The 20005-nt window shown below is 46.2% G+C and overlaps 1 protein-coding gene across 1 annotated transcript in view; it reads left to right on the top strand.

The window, feature by feature from the left end:
• PNCK (pregnancy up-regulated nonubiquitous CaM kinase) overlaps positions 1-20005 on the top strand; it is a 70735-nt gene that overhangs the window by 12698 nt on the left and 38032 nt on the right. Inside the window, exons 2-3 of the mRNA XM_075324263.1 lie at positions 161-261; positions 18578-18709. Of these exons, the coding sequence (XP_075180378.1) occupies positions 185-261; positions 18578-18709 (209 nt within the window). The 5' untranslated portion in view covers positions 161-184. The remainder of the gene's footprint in view (positions 1-160; positions 262-18577; positions 18710-20005) is intronic.

The following is a 20005-nucleotide window of genomic DNA, read 5'->3' as shown; positions in this document are numbered from 1 at the left end:
TGAAAACATTAAAATGATGGTAACTCTTTAATCTCAATATCCCCCTGGAGACCATCTCATCTTCAGGCAAGTATTAGGCAGGTTTATTGTTCCTGCAGGACACAGGGCAGTAAAGGGTTCCCTTCTGATGATTGGTCTCTCTGTCATGTTCCTTACGCAGGTTTCCAGTCACTGAGTTACGGCCATGCCTCTCGGGAAAAATGGAAAAAAGAAAATTGAAGACATCAATATGGTGTACAACATCAAGGAGAAGCTGGGAGCGTGAGTATCATTTAGTTCTACAAGACTGGGTTTCCTCCTTATTGCTTCTTTATGTCAAAGTGTCTTCTTGGTGCTAAGACATATTTCAAAGAGCAAAACTGGTCTTAAAAAAATGCCACGTATACTTGTAATAATAGAAGAAAAGGTGAAGGAGATTTTTGTTTTCTTACAAGAATTGTCCATTGTGTAAGATATGGAACATTTTCTAGTTTTGCCAATATCCTGAAATTCCGATTGGTCTTGGTCAGTATTCCGTGGCCTCCGGATGGGAGTCCTGTCAATGGTCAGCTTTCTGACTCCATCCGTGGCCCTTCGGTGCCACATTGTGTGTGTGTCACGCCACAACAGTGACTTTGCTCCAGGCCGCCTAATCAAAAGAGTGGCCATGAATATAGTCAGAAAAGGCCACGAATATAGTCAGAAAAGGTGGTGGGTTGTAGGACTCCCATCCAGTGGCCACGGAGTACTGTCATAAATGACATCATGTTATTAATTGGCTGTGGTTTCTAAATTCTGCTTAAAGAGTAATCATCATTTTTTTTCTTAACTCAATAGTACATATGAAAGTATTCAACTTTGTAATATATCTTAACAAAGAAATCTGCTTCTTTCTCCTCCTGGACTGATTTTTAGGTCTCAATTTATGGGTAAAATCTGTATTCATCGAAGACAGACTTTCCCAAGTACTAAGATAGAAGATGACAGTTGGTGTTTTTAAAATTCTATGGAGGAGGGAGGAGCTAGAGGCGGGAAAATATATTCTGCTGCAAGTTTTCCTAAGGGGGAGGAGCTAGTGGCAGACACAGACATTCTGCTGAAAGTTCTCCTAAGGGGGAGGAGCTATAGGCAAACACAGACATTCTGCTGCAAGTTCTCCTAAGGGGGAGGAGCTATAGGCAGACACAGATATTCTGCTGCAAGTTCTCCTAAGGGGGAGGAGCTATAGGCAAACACAGACATTCTGCTGCAAGTTCTTGTAAGGGGAGGAGCTATAGGCAGACATCCATTCTGCTGCAAGTTCTCCTAAGAGGGAGGAACTAGAGGCAGACACAGACATATTGCTGCTAGTTCTTCTAAGGGGATGAGATAGTGGCAGACACAGACATTCTGCTGTAAGTTCTCCTAAGGGGGAGGAGCTGGAGGCAGACATAGACATTCTGCTGCAAGTTCTCCTAAGGGGCAGGAAATATAGGCATGCACAGACATTCTGCTGCAAGTTCTCCTAAGAGGGAGGAGCTAGAGGCAGACACAGGCATTATGCTGCAAGTTCTCCTAAAGGGTGGAGCTATAAGCAGATACAGACATTCTTTTGCAAGTTCTAAGGGGGAGGCTATAGAGGCAGACACAGGCATTCTGCTGCAAGTTTTCCTAAGTGGGAGGAGCTAGAGGCAGACACAGACACTCTGCTGCATGTTCTCCTAAGGGGGAGGAGCCAGTGGCAGCCACAGACATTCTGCTGCAAGTTTTCCTAAGAGGGAGGATCTATAGTCAGACACAGACATTCTGCTGTAAATTCTCCTAAGGAGGAGGAGATATAGGCAGACACAGACATTCTGCTGCAAGTTATCTCAAGGGGGAGGAGCTTGAGGCATACACAGACATTCTGCTGCAAGTTCTCCTAAGGGGGAGGAGCTAGAGGCAGACACAGACATTCTGCTGCAAGTTCTCCTAAGGGGGAAGAGTTATAGGCAAACACATACATTCTGCTGCAAGTTCTCCTAAGGGGAGGAGCTAGAGGCAGACACAGACATTCTGCTGCAAGTTCTTCTAAGGGTAAGCAGCTGGAGGCAGACACAGACTGTTATGAATCGGTGCCGCCATAGCTGCAAGCAGCCTGCTGCGGTTCCAGTTGCGCCCAGGCGCTGACTGCCATTTTTGGCTGTGCCTCGGGTCATCCAGCTGGCTGCTTCTTCCTCCACGTCTAAGTGTGAAGAGGCGGCTAGTGCGCATGCGCGTGCCGATTTACCCCAGCCAGAGCCTAAGTCCAGTGTTTCGCCTAGTGAGCATGCTCAGCCTGATAGTGCCATTCCTGAGGTAAGTCCTCGGTTCAGGCTACTGAGCATGCTCCTACACTTAGTGCGAAAAGCCTCTTTGCACAGGTACTTGGACATTGTGCCGTGTCTAAGTCCTGTGTTGTGCCTACTGAGCATGCTCAGGCAGATAGTCTGATTTCTGAGACTGTTGTTCAGGCTACTGAGCATGCTCAGGCACTTAGTGCATCAGAGGCTAGGTCCGGGAAGGACCTCACTGGGCATGTCCGTGAGGTGGCAGGCTCTGATAGGCCGACACACATCAGGTGTCCTGATGATGTCTACACTCCGGACTGGCTGGCGGAGGCCTGCCTCTATGACACGGCACCTCACCATTGGTCATCAGACGATGACTGGTGAAGTGTTTGGGGCGTGGTTGCCATGAGGTCATCAATGACATGGCGGTTCTGGATAGGCCGCTGGTGACATCGCTGATGACATGGCACTATGCTATTGGACCCTGGAGGTGCCATTGTGGTCCACACTGGGTTTGGGGCGGACCCAGGTTATAAAAGGGGCTGGAGACAACATGGAGGTGCGCAGTCTTCACATTTGCTCAGTTAGAGCACACCTCCATGTTAGAGCGTCATTGTGGCATAAGCCTTTGTTTGGAAGCGGTAGGTAGGGTTAGGCGTCCGGTGCTTGTCACGCCAAGACACCCGTGGCTCAGCACGTTAGGGTCAGGCGCCACGCTTCCACCTCCTACCGTCCAGTCCTGCTAGTGCAGCCCAGTGGCGTTAACTGGGCTGCGGCTGCAGCGCCTTCTGTTCGGTTGTGCCCTCTACGCACACGGACAGCGTACCACAGGACCCCTGTGGCGTTAACGAAGAGTTCCTGGGCTGGGTGTGTGGACCCTATTCCCCTCGTATCGGCTTCCCAGTCAACGCTACTGTTGTGACCACAAGGCCTGACGTGTCCTTCACACACGTGGCCAGTCGAGAAGTGACCAGAAACACTAATCGGGGGACCGCTCGGCCTGACGTGTCCTACACACGTGGCCGACAGGGCGCTTTCATTGCGGTATTCCGGTCAACATTACCTGGTCACCACCCGGCCTGACGTGTTCCCTGCACACGTGGTCGGTGTAGCATCAGGTGCACCAAAAAGCTAACTGGGTTGTTGTCCGGTCTGACGTGTCCCTACACACGTGACCGGTTACCAGGTTTCCTAGGTTATCTCAGAGCCACCCAGCTCTGTATTCCCCACCTAACCTTCGGGTTGCCAGCAGCTCCATTGCCATCTGGAGCACGGTGGGCCCCGACTGGCGATTGGGATATATACCACCTGGTTCTAATCTGCCGGTCCCCCCGTAACACAGACATTCTTCTGCAAGTTCTCCTAAGGCGAAGGAGATATAGGCAGGCACAGACATTCTGTTGCAAGTTCACCTAAGAGGGAGGAGCTACAGGCAGACACAGGCATTATGCTGCACGTTCTCCTAAGGGGTGTAGCTATAGGCAGACAGACATTCTTTTGCAAGTTCTAAGGGGGAGGAGATTCTGCTGCAAATTCTCCTAAGGGGGAGGAGCTAGTGGCAGCCACAGACATTCTGTTGCAAGTTCTAAGGGAGAGTAGCTATAGGCAGACACAGACATTCTGTTGCAAGTTCGTCTGAGAGGGTGGAGCTAGAGGAAGATACAGACATTCTGCTGAAAGTTCTCCTAAAGGGGAGGAACTAGAGGCAGACACATACATTCTGCTGCAAGTTCTCCTAAGGGAAGGAGCTAGAGGCAGACAGACATTCTGCTGCAAGTTCTCCTAAAGGGGAGGAGCTATAGGCAGCCACAGACATTCATGGGAGGCCGGATGCACCCATGAGGAAGCTTGATTCCTTACTGCATGCAGAGTAAAAGTGACTTTGCAAGATGGCTGACTGGATGGCATGGGGAGATGGACTGGTTGGCAAGTGCAGCATATAAACATAGTGGTGCTAGGTGGGGGGATCGGATTCTTTGAAGGGAATTTACATTGCATAAAAAAAACACCAAATCCAAGCAAGTTTCTTCCTAAGGCTCAGTGGATGTGCCCATGTGGATGGCCATGGGTATCGATGGAGTTTCTAGGACAGTGGTCTCCAACTGGTGGCAGTTGGAAAACCGTAACAGTTGACTCTCGGTATAAAATCTCATCGGTAGTTTGACCAAAAGCCAAACCAGGCTTCTAAATTACGACTGACTGTCTCCAATTCTTCTTCTTCCCTAGACTTATCAAATATTCATTTTTATAATTGCGTTTTTATTATAATACAGTAGATATGAAATGTGCGCTCACTGGCCGCACTTTCCATAATCAATGTCCTCCGAATCTGAAGATGCCGATGATGAATACTGGCTGTTCCTCATGACATCTTAGGCGTATTGATCAAAATGCAGCCCGAAAAACTAAAAAAACCCGACGTATCTTATTCCTTCTCCAGTAATTACATCTATTTATCATTGTCAAAATGGCCGGTACATTGAGAAGTAGATATGAAAATAATCTGGAAGCTTATAAGACATTAATATATTGTAAGTATGTGAAGCCGCAAGACTGCACAATGTCTTCAGATGGGAATAAGACCTGGATTTCTTTTCTTTGCTTTCCCCCTTCAGTGTATGGGAAGCTGGGTTTTTCTGCTTTGGTTTAAGCTATCCCTAACCTCAGGGATACTCCTAATGGTGGAGAGGTCTGAGTCTCCTTCCTGGCCCTGCTTCTGACCAGTCCTGATCTAATTCCCCGTCCACCTCCCACCCAGGGTTTAACAAGACAGAAGTGAGATGAAACCCACAGAAATATGGTCAAAACATGAACTTGACCATTTAACTTGTTGAGGCCCTTTGAGTCTCAGCTGTAACTCTTGGGTTTTTCAATGTTGACTGAGCATTGCACGGTCTCATCTTGAGTTGGGACATCCATTCCTGGTACGATTGTCATTATTCTTCAATGTTTTTCGATTGTGAATGATATTTCTTACAGTAGGAGGATGGACTCCAAATTGTTTGGAAATTGGCCTATCACGCTTCTGTCACAATGATTACGGGATAGCAGGATATTGGGGCTCCTACACTGGGTTGGGGGGCCCTAATCTATCTCTAATCTCCGGAATACTCCTGATGGTGGAGATGACTGACCAGTCCTGTAAGGGATACTCCTGATGGTGGAGATGTCTGAGTCCCCTTCTTGGCCCTGCTCCTGACCAGTCCTGATCTGATACCCCCGGTGAGATGAAACCCACAGAAATAGACAGACAGGGTAAACCAAAACTCTGTCACTTAAAACACACACACACACACACGACAAAAAGGGATAAGGAGGAAAATAAGAGCAAGAAGGAAGCAACAAGAAGATAGGAGAAAACTCCACAACTGCTCCAAGCAAAAAGCAACACTTTCATCAGAAATTCTGGGACACCAAAGCTCACAGACCAACATAGTATAAACTATAGCTGGCATAGGTAGAACATTTCATCCAGCATAAATAGGAGGAGAGCAGATGTGATTGGCTTCCCCACCACATATGAGCAAAGGAGCCTCACAAGCAGACCGGCAGAGATGTACTCTTGCTAGCCTGCCTATGAAGCAGCACACAGCAGGTCGATGTCCAAGTCTGCCTGTGTTGATCCCAGACACCAGAGAAACCATCGGGTCTAGTGTCGGAATCTGCAATCTGAACAGAGACCGACACCGCCATTACAGTTGACAAAGCTTGTGCAAAACTCTATGTGACATGCGCACACACAAGCTGAGTTCAGAAAGCACTTGGTCTAGAAAGCAAGCTCTTTCAATCAGAAGCAGGGGGAAGACCCCAAATTTCAAAATCATCATGCTTCAAAGCCCCCTCATTTGTATTTCAATTGTGTAATGGTCATATCTGACCGTACAGGAGCACGGTCTAATCATACCACATCTCCTGGGCAGTGAAGGAGGCAAAAGAGAGTATATGGGATCACAGCTGCTTCTTTTTGTGAGGTAAAACATTTCCCTGTTTGTTTTTATCCTGGGCTGGGGGGGGGAAGTAAGAAAGTATACAGATATTACACCATGAGATCACAAATTATTCTTTCTGTGAGGTAAAACTGGGAAATGTTTTACCTCACAGAAAGGATCAGCTGTGATCCCATATACTCTCTTTTACATCCTCCCTGACGCAGGAGATGTGGTATGATCAGACCATATTCCTACACAGCCAGTACACAGTACACGGCAGGGGCACATATATAAGATTATCTCAGGACAGGAAATTGTGGAAATTATTATTATTCCAAGATCTATTGATTAAAAGACCCCCTTTAAGTTTCCAGAATGTTTCTTTTCCAGACCTGTGTATACCGTGGGTTGAGACGTAACAATAAGGGGGTGCTGGAGTAGCGGTAGCATCCAGGTCCTTTGTGGCCTAGGGTGCCTGATAGCTGCTTGGCCACAAATGACACCTGTATTATAAATGGCTTGTGGTACAGAAGTTTGGTGGATGGAGGTTGTTACAGTCAGATTTGGAATTGGAGCGCTTGGTTACTCCTCTCACAAGGGCTAGCCGGCAGCCATGTTGAATACAACAGGATATTTTTAGGTTTTCCGTTCCTCTCCAATTGTCTTGTGATCCATCTTCAGTATCTGGATATGAAACATGACGCTCAGAGGAGATATTTCGTGCTGAGGGAACGTTTCTTGTCCTGGCAGGAGAAACACGAGAGATTAGAGGGTGTTTGGGCCCGGAAGACTGAATGACAATGGTCGGAACATGCTGCGAGGGATGGGAGCAGGGAAAGGTCCTCTCCATCACCTCACACCGCGCTGTCACACACACTCTCATGTCCGTCACTTTATGTCTGCAGAACCTTTATTGTGTCTCTTGTTATTTCCATCGTTTCTCTTTATCTCTCCGACTGCATTTACCAGTCGCGGGGACGACAGGCCGCAGCTGAAGGCGAGCCATGCCGAATATCTATGTACAATTATTAGAAGAGACAACCAGCAGCCCTCGGGAAGTCATAAAGTACGGCTATAAATCCCAGTGCAGTAGACCAGAAGAGACGGTCAACACTTATCTAGTAACTGCGGGTAGTTACTCTCATGTCATTTGGCAAAGAGTAAAAAAAAAAGATGGCTATGAAGGAATGAAGGAGTTCTTCACAGACACATACAGTACAGGAAGACCACTATGCTCACAGACACATACAGGAAGACCACTCTGCTCACAGACACATACAGGAAGACCACTCTGCTCACAGACACATACAGGAAGACCACTATGCTCACAGACACATACAGGAAGACCACTCTGCTCACAGACACATACAGGAAGACCACTCTGCTCAGAGAGACATACAGTACAGGAAGACCACTCTGCTCACAGACACATACAGGAAGCCCACTCTGCTCACAGACACATATAGGAAGACCACTGTGCTCACAGACACATACAGGAAGACCACTGTGCTCACAGACACATACAGGAAGACCACTGTGCTCACAGACACATACAGGAAGACCACTGTGCTCATAGACCCATACAGGAAGACCACTCTGCTCACAGACACATACAGGAAGACCACTCTGCTCACAGACACATACAGAAAGACCACTCTGCTCACACACACATACAGGAAGCCCACTCTGCTCACAGACACATACAGGAAGCCCACTATGCTCATAGACACATACAGGAAGACCACTGTGCTCATAGACACATACAGTACAGGAAGACCACTGTGCTCACAGACACATACAGGAAGCCCACTCTGCTCACAGACACATACAGGAAGACCACTGTGCTCATAGACCCATACAGGAAGACCACTCTGCTCACAGACACATACAGGAAGACCACTCTGCTCACAGATACATACAGGAAGACCACTCTGCTCACAGACACATACAGTACAGGAAGACCACTCTGCTCACAGACACATACCGGAAGCCCACTCTGCTCACAGACACATACAGGAAGCCCACTATGCTCACAGACACATACAGGAAGACCACTGTGCTCATAGACCCATACAGGAAGCCCACTCTGTTCACAGACACACATACAGTACAGGAAGCCCACTCTGCTCATAGACCCATACAGGAAGCCCACTCTGCTCACAGACACACATACAGTACAGGAAGCCCACTCTGCTGACAGACACATACAGGAAGACCACTCTGCTAACAGACACATACAGTACAGGAAGCCCACTCTGCTCACAGACACACATACAGGAAGACCACTCTGCTCACAGACACATACAGGAAGACCACTGTGCTCACAGACACATACAGTAGCCTACTCTGCTCATAGACCCATACAGGAAGCCCACTCTGCTCATAGACCCATACAGGAAGACCACTCTGCTCACAGACACATACAGGAAGACCACTGTGCTCACAGACACATACAGGAAGACCACTGTGCTCACAGACACATACAGGAAGACCACTGTGCTCATAGACCCATACAGGAAGACCACTCTGCTCACAGACACATACAGGAAGACCACTCTGCTCACAGACACATACAGAAAGACCACTCTGCTCACACACACATACAGGAAGCCCACTCTGCTCACAGACACATACAGGAAGCCCACTATGCTCATAGACACATACAGGAAGACCACTGTGCTCATAGACACATACAGTACAGGAAGACCACTGTGCTCACAGACACATACAGGAAGCCCACTCTGCTCACAGACACATACAGGAAGACCACTGTGCTCATAGACCCATACAGGAAGACCACTCTGCTCACAGACACATACAGGAAGACCACTCTGCTCACAGATACATACAGGAAGACCACTCTGCTCACAGACACATACAGTACAGGAAGACCACTCTGCTCACAGACACATACCGGAAGCCCACTCTGCTCACAGACACATACAGGAAGCCCACTATGCTCACAGACACATACAGGAAGACCACTGTGCTCATAGACCCATACAGGAAGCCCACTCTGTTCACAGACACACATACAGTACAGGAAGCCCACTCTGCTCATAGACCCATACAGGAAGCCCACTCTGCTCACAGACACACATACAGTACAGGAAGCCCACTCTGCTGACAGACACATACAGGAAGACCACTCTGCTAACAGACACATACAGTACAGGAAGCCCACTCTGCTCACAGACACACATACAGGAAGACCACTCTGCTCACAGACACATACAGGAAGACCACTGTGCTCACAGACACATACAGTAGCCTACTCTGCTCATAGACCCATACAGGAAGCCCACTCTGCTCATAGACCCATACAGGAAGACCACTCTGCTCACAGACACATATAGGAGCCCACTATGCTCACAGACATATACAGGAAGCCCACTCTGCTCATAGACCCATACAGGAAGACCACTCTGCTCAGAGAGACATACAGTACAGGAAGCCCACTCTGCTCACAGACACATACAGGACAACTACTCTGCTCACAGACACATACAGGAAGACCACTCTGCTCACAGAGACATACAGGAGACCACTCTTCTCATAGACCCATACAGGAAGCCCTCTATGCTCATAGACCCATACAGGAAGACCACTCTGCTCATAGACCCATACAGGAAGCCCTCTATGCTCATAGACCCATACAGGAAGCCCACTATGCTCATAGACCCATACAGGAAGCCCTCTATGCTCATAGACCCATACAGGAAGACCACTCTGCTCACAGAAACATACAGGAGACCACTCTGCTCACAGACACATACAGGAAAACCACTCTGCTCATAGACCCATACAGGAAGCCCATTCTGCTCACAGAGACATACAGGCAGACCACTCTGCTCACAGACACATACAGGCAGACCACTCGGCTCACAGACACATACAGGCAGACCACTCTGCTCACAGACACATACAGGAAGACCACTCTGCTCACAGAGACATACAGGCAGACCACTCGGCTCACAGACACATACAGGCAGACCACTCTGCTCACAGACACATACAGGCAGACCACTCTGCTCACAGAGACATACAAACTGAAAAATAAGGAGCGCTGATAGTGTAATACCAACAGATCAGTGAGGTAGATCAGGAAAAATACACTCACCTGAAAAGGTTGTGATAGTCACAACCACTGATAGAGCATAGGATGATGGCGTCTGCTGCAGCCCCACGTGGATGTGCATACAAAATCAGAGTGAAGAGGGGGTTAATGCCGCGCATCAGCCAAAATGAAGATGTAGCACGTTGATGTTATAAACGTATTCTTTTATTCCATCGGTCTACGCGTTTCGAGGATATACCTCTTCTTCAGGACCCGTGCATCAACATAGTAACTGATACTATAAGAGGTGTGATGCCGCAGGAACGAGGAAGCTCTCCTTACCTGCCTCCACCGGCTATGCGGAAGGAAGGAGGTGGGCGGGATGTTACGTCCCGCTCATCTCTGCCCCTCCGCTTCTATTGGGCGGCCGCTCAGTGACGTCGCTGTGATGCCGCACGGACCGCCCCCTTAGAAAGGAGGCTGTTCGCCGGTCACAGCGACGTCGCCGGGCAGGTAAGTACGTGTGACGGGTCTGGGCGATGTTGTGCGGCATGGGCAGCGATTTGCCCGTGTCGCACAACAGATGGGGGCGGGTACCCACACTAGCGATATCGGGACCGATATCGCAGTGTGTAAAGCCCTCTTTAGTCTATCCTCTTCTTGGATCAGGATAAAATACAAACCATATTTTTTCCATTAGAATAGCTGCACACTCATTATACAATGTCAGAATCTCTCCAAAAGGTCAATGACCATGTTGCTTGGTTCTTGTCCAAATATTTAAGGACTGCTGTGTGTGAAAGGAGGATGTATATATAATGAGGCTTCTGCTCCAGTGAAAAAGATGTTCTCATGAAGGATTTCCCCGTCCAAAATAAGATTGCATTTTTAGACTCAAACACGAATACAGGGAGAATTAATGCCTATCTAACTGTAGCTGCACCAACAGCCTGCTGGTTCCTGTACAGATGAGAATAATCCTAGCCGCACAACTAAACAACTACAGCTCATCTCGAATTTGGTTTCCTAAAAGGCCATCGAGCTGTTTCTCGTTCCTCTTGAGGAACCAGAGGGGAGGTCGTTACACACAACTAATCAAGATGAGGAAAGTCTACGGGGTTAGATAGAAACTCAAAGTGAGCAAACTGAAAGCACGTGCACATTGGGAGTACCCGGGGTGATGGAGTGGGGCAGCCAGATGATGTTACCCCCCCACGGGTAGGGAAGGCCTCAGGACTCTGGATGGTGGGATGGATTGCAGGGGGAGCGCAGGCTCGCTGGTAGCAGGGGCTGATCAGGTACTCACTCAGAAGAAAAGCAGACACTGACAACGTTGCAAACCAAGTCTCTGGGTGCCGCTGCCCCCTTGGGGGAGCTCGTCTGGTTCCCGTCCACTGCAGCACTGCATGATGATCCGGATCCTACCGCTGTGCACAGAATTCTAGTGTTCGTTGTGGCCCGTAAGCTTGGAGCTGTCTGGGCCCCACTCTCTGCTATGGGTAACAGAGGAGCTTGCTCTCAGGGGCTCACAATTGGGATTTCAGTGGGCTGCTTTGCTTGGAAATCCCTATCCCCCTCGTTGCGCTAGTGCCACGATCTCTGAGTTTCATGGGAACAGTTTGTAAAGGCCCTGTCCTCCGCAGGTTAATTGCCGAGTTGCTTGAAGCCTCTCTCCGACCTAGGGTCCAGTACCCCGACGTGCCTTCGGCTCCAGCCGGGCTATTGTACTGCAGCTGTCGACCCTCCTCCTAGACTCAGGCAGACACCCAGTCCCAATATCTCGCGACCGGGTCTCCGACTCCTCCGGGTCCAGACCACTGTCTGCAACCTAATCCACTTCTCCCCTGGGAGCTCCAACTCCCAGCTTCCTCAAGCTCCTCTCTACTCGAGGGCTACCACTGAACTCACTTGTCACCTCCCACCCCCCTGCCTGACCTCTAGGTGGGCATCCTTATTCCAGCTTAGCAGCCCACTGGTGTGTCTGACAGGTTGTGGTGCAAGGTGTGATTAGGATTTGTGCATGCTGATGGAGGCAATACTGCAAGTTGGGACCCAGAACCATGGGGGGTTGAGTCCTGCACTGGAGATAAAGAGCGTGCAGTACCCTGTGATGACCTGACTAGTCCAGGGGTGTCACACAAGCAAGAGTAATCTACCAACTTAACAGAAAACAAAAAAAAGGGGCAAGGAAGAAAAAGGAGAAAACATACAGCAAGAGTAATATTGGTCTCTGCCTAACAGGCAAAATCCCGTAGCGACAGGGCTGGAACTCCTTAGCCAAAATCCACGTAGAAATATAGCCAGCAAAGAAGGCTAGTGAAAAGTGAATATAAGTAGCCCCACCCAAGCTGTGATAGGACAGACTAAATAGGAAAGTGAGAAACACCTGACTAGTAGCAAAGGAAAATCTGCGAGGTTCGATAGAAACTCAAGGTGAGCCAACTTAAAGCACATACACAAGGAGAAAAAGAAGAATAACAAATGCAAGTAAGAGTAATCTACCAACTTAACAAAAAATAGAAGAAAGGGGTTAGGAAGGCAAATGAGAAAACACACAGCAAGAGTAACACTGGTTTCTGCCTAGCAGGCAAAATCCCTTAGCGGCAAGGCTGGAATTCCTTAGCACAAATATAGCCAGCAAAGAAGGCTGGTGAAAAGTGAATATAAATAGCCCCACCCGAGGTGTGATAGGACAGACCAAGTAAGAAAGTGAGAAACACCTGATTAGCAGCAAAGCAAAGGAAGTAAAGCAAAAGTAAAAGAACCATCAGTAATAGGATAGAGAATACCAGGCTTTGGCTCGGCAAAGAAGGAAACCGACTGTGCAACAAGAGGTCTCCAGATCGAGTCCCGAAACAAGGCATGACAAATGCTTTGAGAATACAATCAGTGATCAGTGCTGGTAGTTGTACCTAACAATAAAGAGTTAATACAATAGCTTTGAGAAAAAAGATTTGAAGGGGAACTCCACCAAAATCCACGTCTACAAAAAATGTAATTAATATGGAAGTATGGGCAAAAAATTATGGATATACATACACAATTTAGGTCCTGCTAAGTCTTTATGTCCAGACTTGAGTATCTTACGACAGACTTTTTGCTAAGGTGACTCCTAAATTAACAGCAAATATATTTGAATGTCAACAGCCGACTTGGTATAACTACCATAGCAGCAGTCCCAATAACATCTATGGGCTTCAGCTGTTAAAGTGACCCACCACTAGGGTAAAAGTACCTTCAGTAGTATGGGACAGTTAATGGTCACTGTTTTAAGGGCTCGCCTGGCGAAGTGGATTTTCCAAGCTGAAGGTCAGGTTGAGCAACATGGACCAAAGGCGATGGCACATGGATCCGTGAGGACTAGGACAGCAGGGTATGCAGGATGGAAGGCAGGCAAGTGGAGCACAAAAAAACAGCAGTGCCGAGCCAGTGTGAATATACAGTATTTTGGAACTGAAAACAAACAGTCCATTCAGGAGTTGCAGCAGACAAATGATCAATGGCAGAGACATATGCAATCAACAGACAGATGGTTAACAGCAAGTCAGGCATGATGAAGAAGCAAACTGAATAATTGCTTGCAGAGAAGAGTACACACAGCTGCAGCAGCATATAAGTGTGAACAGCAACAGTATAGTAAAAAGTTTGTAATACTTACAGCTGACAAATGGTTTAAGGCAGAGTTCTATGCTATCAGCAGACAGATGATTAATGGCAGAGACGTATGTAATCAACAGACAGATGGTTAACAGCATGTCAGCCACGATGAAGAGGCAAACTGAATAATTGCTTGCAGAGAAGAGTACACACAGCTGCAGCAGCATAAAAGTGTGAACAGCAGTATATTAAAAAGTTTGTAATACTTACAGCAAGCAAATGGTTAACCACAGGTCTGAGCTAGGAAATAAATGCAGATAGATGATAAACAAGCAGGAGTTTTCAGAAGAGTGAAGTGAAGTGGATGGTGAGGCAGACATGATAACTGAATGCTATGCTTACTGAATCCGACAGCACCTAGTTGGTGATGCTGTCAAAAGTGGTTGCCGTCTCGCTACAGAAACCCAGAGTGGATTTATACAAAGGGACGGGACTGAACCCTATGGGAAGGCTGTTGCCTGAGCCAGGCAGGTAAGTAACGCTGTAGATATTGCAGAGGGGCAGGGAAGTTGAGAATAAAAATCATGTTAATTGTTTTTTTTTTATTGCGAAACCTACCTTAAAAAATGGCAAAAAATAAAAAAATAAAAAGGAAACAAACAAAAAAAAAAAAATATATATATATATACAGTATATACAGTGTGTGTGTGTGTATATATATATATATATATATATATATATATGTATATATATATATATAAATAGATCTATATACTGTATATACTATATATATTTTTTTTTCTTTTTCTCTTTTTTTTGCCTATTTTAAGTTTTGCCATACATATATTTTTTTTATTATTTTTTTTTTAATTGCAGTTATATTATCTTTTTTCATAAGATGAAAAATAACTGATATTCCTGGCTGCCGCTCGCATATGGTTTTTTTTTTATGTTTCGCCTGCTGTCTTAATTATCTGTTCAGCCCACGATGTGTCACAGGAGGGGAGGCAGGCCAGTCATCCATGCTTAGATACTGTACAAGACATTTACTGTATCGTGAAACCGCTGCGATGGCGGAAATCAGCATGATCCTGGTCGTAGAACGCCGCAGCTTTCCTTCTTCCAGCTGATTAATCCAATATCTTCTCTTCCTCCGCTTTATTTGCCTGCCATCGCGTCTGCCTGGCTGGGTGCCGTTGTCACTGCCCTCGTCCTCCCACACAGTGCCATCGTCCGTGGGAGATGTTGCCAGCCTCCTTCTGCTAACGAGGAGCACTGCTAGTTAGTGAAGCTAGGGATATGTTGTGCGTGGGCGTGGGAGCATAGTACAGTGAGTGGGTGGATGTCCCTTTTCGAAGAGCGCAAAGTCACAAGCAAGGAAGCAGCGTGAAACAATTACCAGGGAATGGCGAAAGATTGAGGCGCTAATATTCACCAGCTGAATATGGTTTCTTGTGTTATGTAATAAGTGGATATAAGTCCAACGTTCCTGAAGACGTGATGTAGATCCTTCAAGAATGTTTAAAAAAGTTTTCGCAAATAGCCGAGACTTTTTGGTAAATAATAATGTTCATTTATACTATATATGAAAGGGTCATTTCAAATAATTTGCTGATCACTGGTAGTCTGACCATGGGAACCCCTAATGATCCCAATAATAAGGAGATAGAACCCCAAGAACATCCTAGACAGAGTGGCGAGGAGCATGCATGGCCTCCCGTCCATCCATGGACCCTAATGATCCCAATAATGGGTAGAATTCCAAGAACATCCTAGACAGAGTGGAGAGGAGCATGCATGACCTCCCTTCCATCTATGGACCCTAATGATCCTAATAATGGGAAGGAAGATGGAACCCCAAGAACATCCTAGACAGAGTGGAGAGGAGCATGCACGGCCTCCCATCAACCCATGCTCCCTATTGATCCCAATAATGGGGAGATAGAATCTCAAGAACATTCTTGACAGAGTGGAGTATGGATGACCTTCCTTCCATCTATGGACCCTAATGATCCTAATAATGGGAAGGAAGATGGAACTCCAAGAACATCCTAAACAGAGTGGAGAGGAGTATGCACGGCCTCCCATCCATCCATGGACCCTAATGATCCCAATAATGGGAAGATGGAACCTCAAGAACACCCTGAACTGAGCGGAGAGGAGCATGCACAACCTCCCTTCCATCCATGGACCATGGGATTGATTGAAATAGATCATAAATGGAGCAGAGGTTGAGCATGTCCATCTATACTCCATTCAGCCAGATCAGCAAGCTATCTGTTCTACCATCGATAGGGGATAGCTTGATTTTTGAGAAAAACCCTTGACATAGGACACACAGAAGTAAAGTCTAAAATGTTGAGGGTAAAAGTGTTGGCTTGATCATTAGTGGTCTGGAGAATAATCTATGGTGTGTTGTGTTTGAGGGTCAACAAAAGATGGCTCAGTGGGGAAAAGCCTTGTTATCCCTTATAATCCCATGAAAAGTTGTAATTCTTGGGGGTTCAGTTGGGTTGGACAGTACTTTCTGGTTGCTGCATTGAGGTTTAAAGAGACTTGAGAATTTCAATGGTTCACACCGTGGAATGATTGGTCTCCATATGGTTTTAGGAGCTTGCGTCTGTTCCTTGTGGTACCAGATAGTTTCCGGTAGTAGCTTACTCTACAATGTTGTGTGTGTGTGTGTGTGTATATATATATATATATGCGGTGTGGAGGAATGCTACTGGGTGAGTGCTTCCTGGGACCTTTCATCATAAGATGATGAAACGACTGTTCCGGCTGGGAAGGCGTAGTGTGATTATCTGTCTACTTCTCCGGTGCTGATGGATATTAGTGGGGGAAGAAGACTCTCTCCTTGTCACACAGGAAGTATTATGCTCTTTTAGCAGCCCGTATGGATGACAATCACAGCACATAACTTTTAGGCTGCGGTAATTACCACCAGAGATGGATAAAATGTGCGTTACAGTCGCATCCGTTCATCTATCACATCTTTTGGAGGAAATGAGGGTTGTCCACTGCTGAGTAGATTGAGATAATAAAATCATTTATTCAACACTATCACGTAAAATATAGGAAGAAAGGTTCGACCTTGGAATTTCACCTCCACGCGTTCTGGAATCTGGATTTAAAGATGTTAAGAAATTGTCACAATGACTATGGGATAGTGGAAAACGGGGGCTCCTAGGTTGTCCCTCAAGCTTGGGGGCCATCTCTAATCTCAGGGATACTCCTGATGGTTGGGATGCCTGAGTTTCTATCATGGCCCTACCCCTGACCAGCCCTGATCTGATTCCCCCTCCCCAGGGAGTGACGGGACAGGAGTGTGATGACACCCACAGATCAAGACAGACAAGGGAAAAAACAAAACTCTGTCACACAGCACGAACACACAAAGGTAAAGACAATATGATTGGTTCAGGAGGAAAAACAAGAGCAGGAAAGAAGTTCAAAACAATAGGGGGTAAACTCCACAACCACACCAAGCAAAGAGAATAACTTTCACCAGTAAGTCTGGGACACCACACCTAACAGACCAATATAGAATAAACTACAGCTGGCATAGGTGGAAGGTTTCAACCAACATAAACAGGAAGATAACAGATGTCATAGGCCTCCCCACAACATGTGGCCAAAGGAATAAGCAGACTATCTGAGATTAACTCTTGGTAGCCTACCTATGAATCAGCACACATCAGGTCGACGCCTGAGTCTGCCTATGTTGATCCCAGACAAACCATGACAATGCCACCATGACAGTCGGTGGAGTTTGTTCAAAACTATGAGTGACATAAATGTCCTAAGTTATAGAAAACTTCCCCACCATGATAGAACTTCTTTGAAGGCTAACACCTGAAGGGCCATTTTGAGACAGTTGTTGACCGAGTATATTCTGAGTAGTCACAGATGCCTTCACCTTATGTAAGGTGGATCTGCCTTGTGCCACATCATGGTCTTATGTCAATTAATATGCTACAAGGGTGATCCTATGGATAACGTAGCCCTAAACAATCTTTATAAAATCTTACAAGTTTTTTAATATTGGTATAGACATTGACTACCATTCAACATGCTGTTTTTGGGTTCTTCCTTGTGTTCTCCAAGAGGGCCACCACGATCAAAGTCCAATGAGCAATTTACAAGATTTCCAATAATTTATTTGTTGAGTAACAGTGGATGAAAAGAAACAGGGTACAATATGTTTTTAGTCATCTTTTTAGACCTATGCAATATATTTTATAGGTCCTACAGAAGATAGACAGAAGACCCTTTAGGGTCTTTGAAATAAAGGACCCAATCTTTGTATGTTATTATAATTAAATATGGGGTTGTTACACTGATAAGACTGTGTCTCCATGTACAGTTCCATGTCTACTGGCTAAGGGTGGCCTTGAGGGTGTCAATCTGTCCAACTGTGACCATGAGGTCTACGCTGGTGGCCAACTCAATGACTGTGCTCACCAATAGTCCTAGTGTGCAGCAAAATGGATGTCGAAAAGTCTAATTTTGTTATACAGTCAACAAAATATCCAGCTCACCAGATATTGAGATACTAAAAGAGTGATCTCGAGGTGGAGTATCAGAAGCAACTGGAAAGGTAGGACCTCCCGTGAAAGAGGGAAAAAGGTGTATGAGACAGTTATAGGGCAATCAATTGTGTAGGTTTAATGAACAGTAGCACAAACACAATAAACCCTCACTAATCTCCTGTCTCTTCTCTATAGGGGTGCATTCTCCGAAGTCGTACTGGCTCAGGAAAAGGACACCGAGCATTTGGTAGCCCTAAAATGTATCCCAAAGAAGGCTCTCCGGGGTAAAGAAGCTGTGGTGGAAAATGAGATCGCAGTTCTCAAAAAGTAAGGAAATCACTAGAAATATTGTTAGGGAATAGAAAACAAGATTATTTCTTCCCAGAAACAGTGGTGTTCTTAATCATAGGATGTTTTTTTTTTAACTTTAGGCCATCACCTTAAACTTACTTTACTATAATCCAGGTGTATGATAATTCTATGCAACGAGGGGGGTGTATCAGTTCAGTTTTTGGTTTATTTCCATTGTCCAAAAAAATGGCATTCAGTATGAACACCATTATCAAGGTTTTTGTCATACGGTGTTCAGGTCCAACAGGCAGCCTGATCTCTCCTAGTTGCGCAGCCTCATCCGGGCGTCGGCTGAGTCTTTTCCACTGCTTTCCATTCCTGCAGAAGTTAATTCCTGTGGAGTGGTCTGTGGTTCCTTGAAACTCAGGTTGCAAATTCCTATTCAGCTGCCTCCTCCCTGTTTGTTGCTGCCGATGATAGCTTTGGCTTATGCGATTTGGCGATTCTGGTCTTTGTGGTGAACCTAATTTTGGTGACCAGTAGTTTGCTGTTTGAGTGGTGTGAAAGTTTCCCCATTGTACATTTACTTCCTTCCTTATATTTTGTTCCCTCCCATACACATATAGTGTCTCCTTTGTGTTTGTGTACGAGTTTTGTTTATTTCCCCTCTCTGTTGTATTTGTGGGGTTTGCATCTCCACTCCTGAGGTGGGGGAGAAGAGGGGGTGTTAGATCAGGGTTCGGACAGAAGTTAGGGTCACAGTGGCGGTCCAGACCTGGTACCATCAAGCCTACCTCTGGGATAAGGGACAGCAAAGGGTCGTAGTCTGAGGGCCAGCTAAGGGGTCCCTGACATCTCCATGATAATTTGCCACTTACTTCATAAATGATGTAGGCAAGACTGAGGTCTGGATTTGAAGGTACTCTCAGTGCAACTGATTTACAAAAGTATTTACTATTGAAGCATTCCAGGAAAAGCTTATGCATTGCCTTTGTCCTGACGAAGGATCCGCAGTGGCGGGGCTTGACATAGTTCTATCTTTGAATTTCTTCAATTCACAGTGGCATTCCACACCCCTGAGGTTTCGCACTATCCATAAAATAGTGCATGTTACCAGTGCTGAGTGTCATAAAGAAATGGTATAAAATGTCTACTTATTTTACAGAACGTCTATCATATTTTGTCAAAATATGAAAAAAATAGGCAACAGCAGGCCAGCACTTTATTATCGGATTGAAACCTAAAAAATCAAACTAATCAACAGTATAATAGACAACAGAGATTAGAGATTGTTATCTGAAAATTAACATATTACCATTTTTTATAGGGTTA

This window comes from Anomaloglossus baeobatrachus, chromosome 9 (assembly GCF_048569485.1).
Source record: "Anomaloglossus baeobatrachus isolate aAnoBae1 chromosome 9, aAnoBae1.hap1, whole genome shotgun sequence".
NCBI lineage: Eukaryota > Metazoa > Chordata > Amphibia > Anura > Aromobatidae > Anomaloglossus > Anomaloglossus baeobatrachus.
The sequence above is the reverse complement of the archived record's forward strand: the minus strand, read 5'-3'. Positions and strand labels throughout refer to the sequence as shown.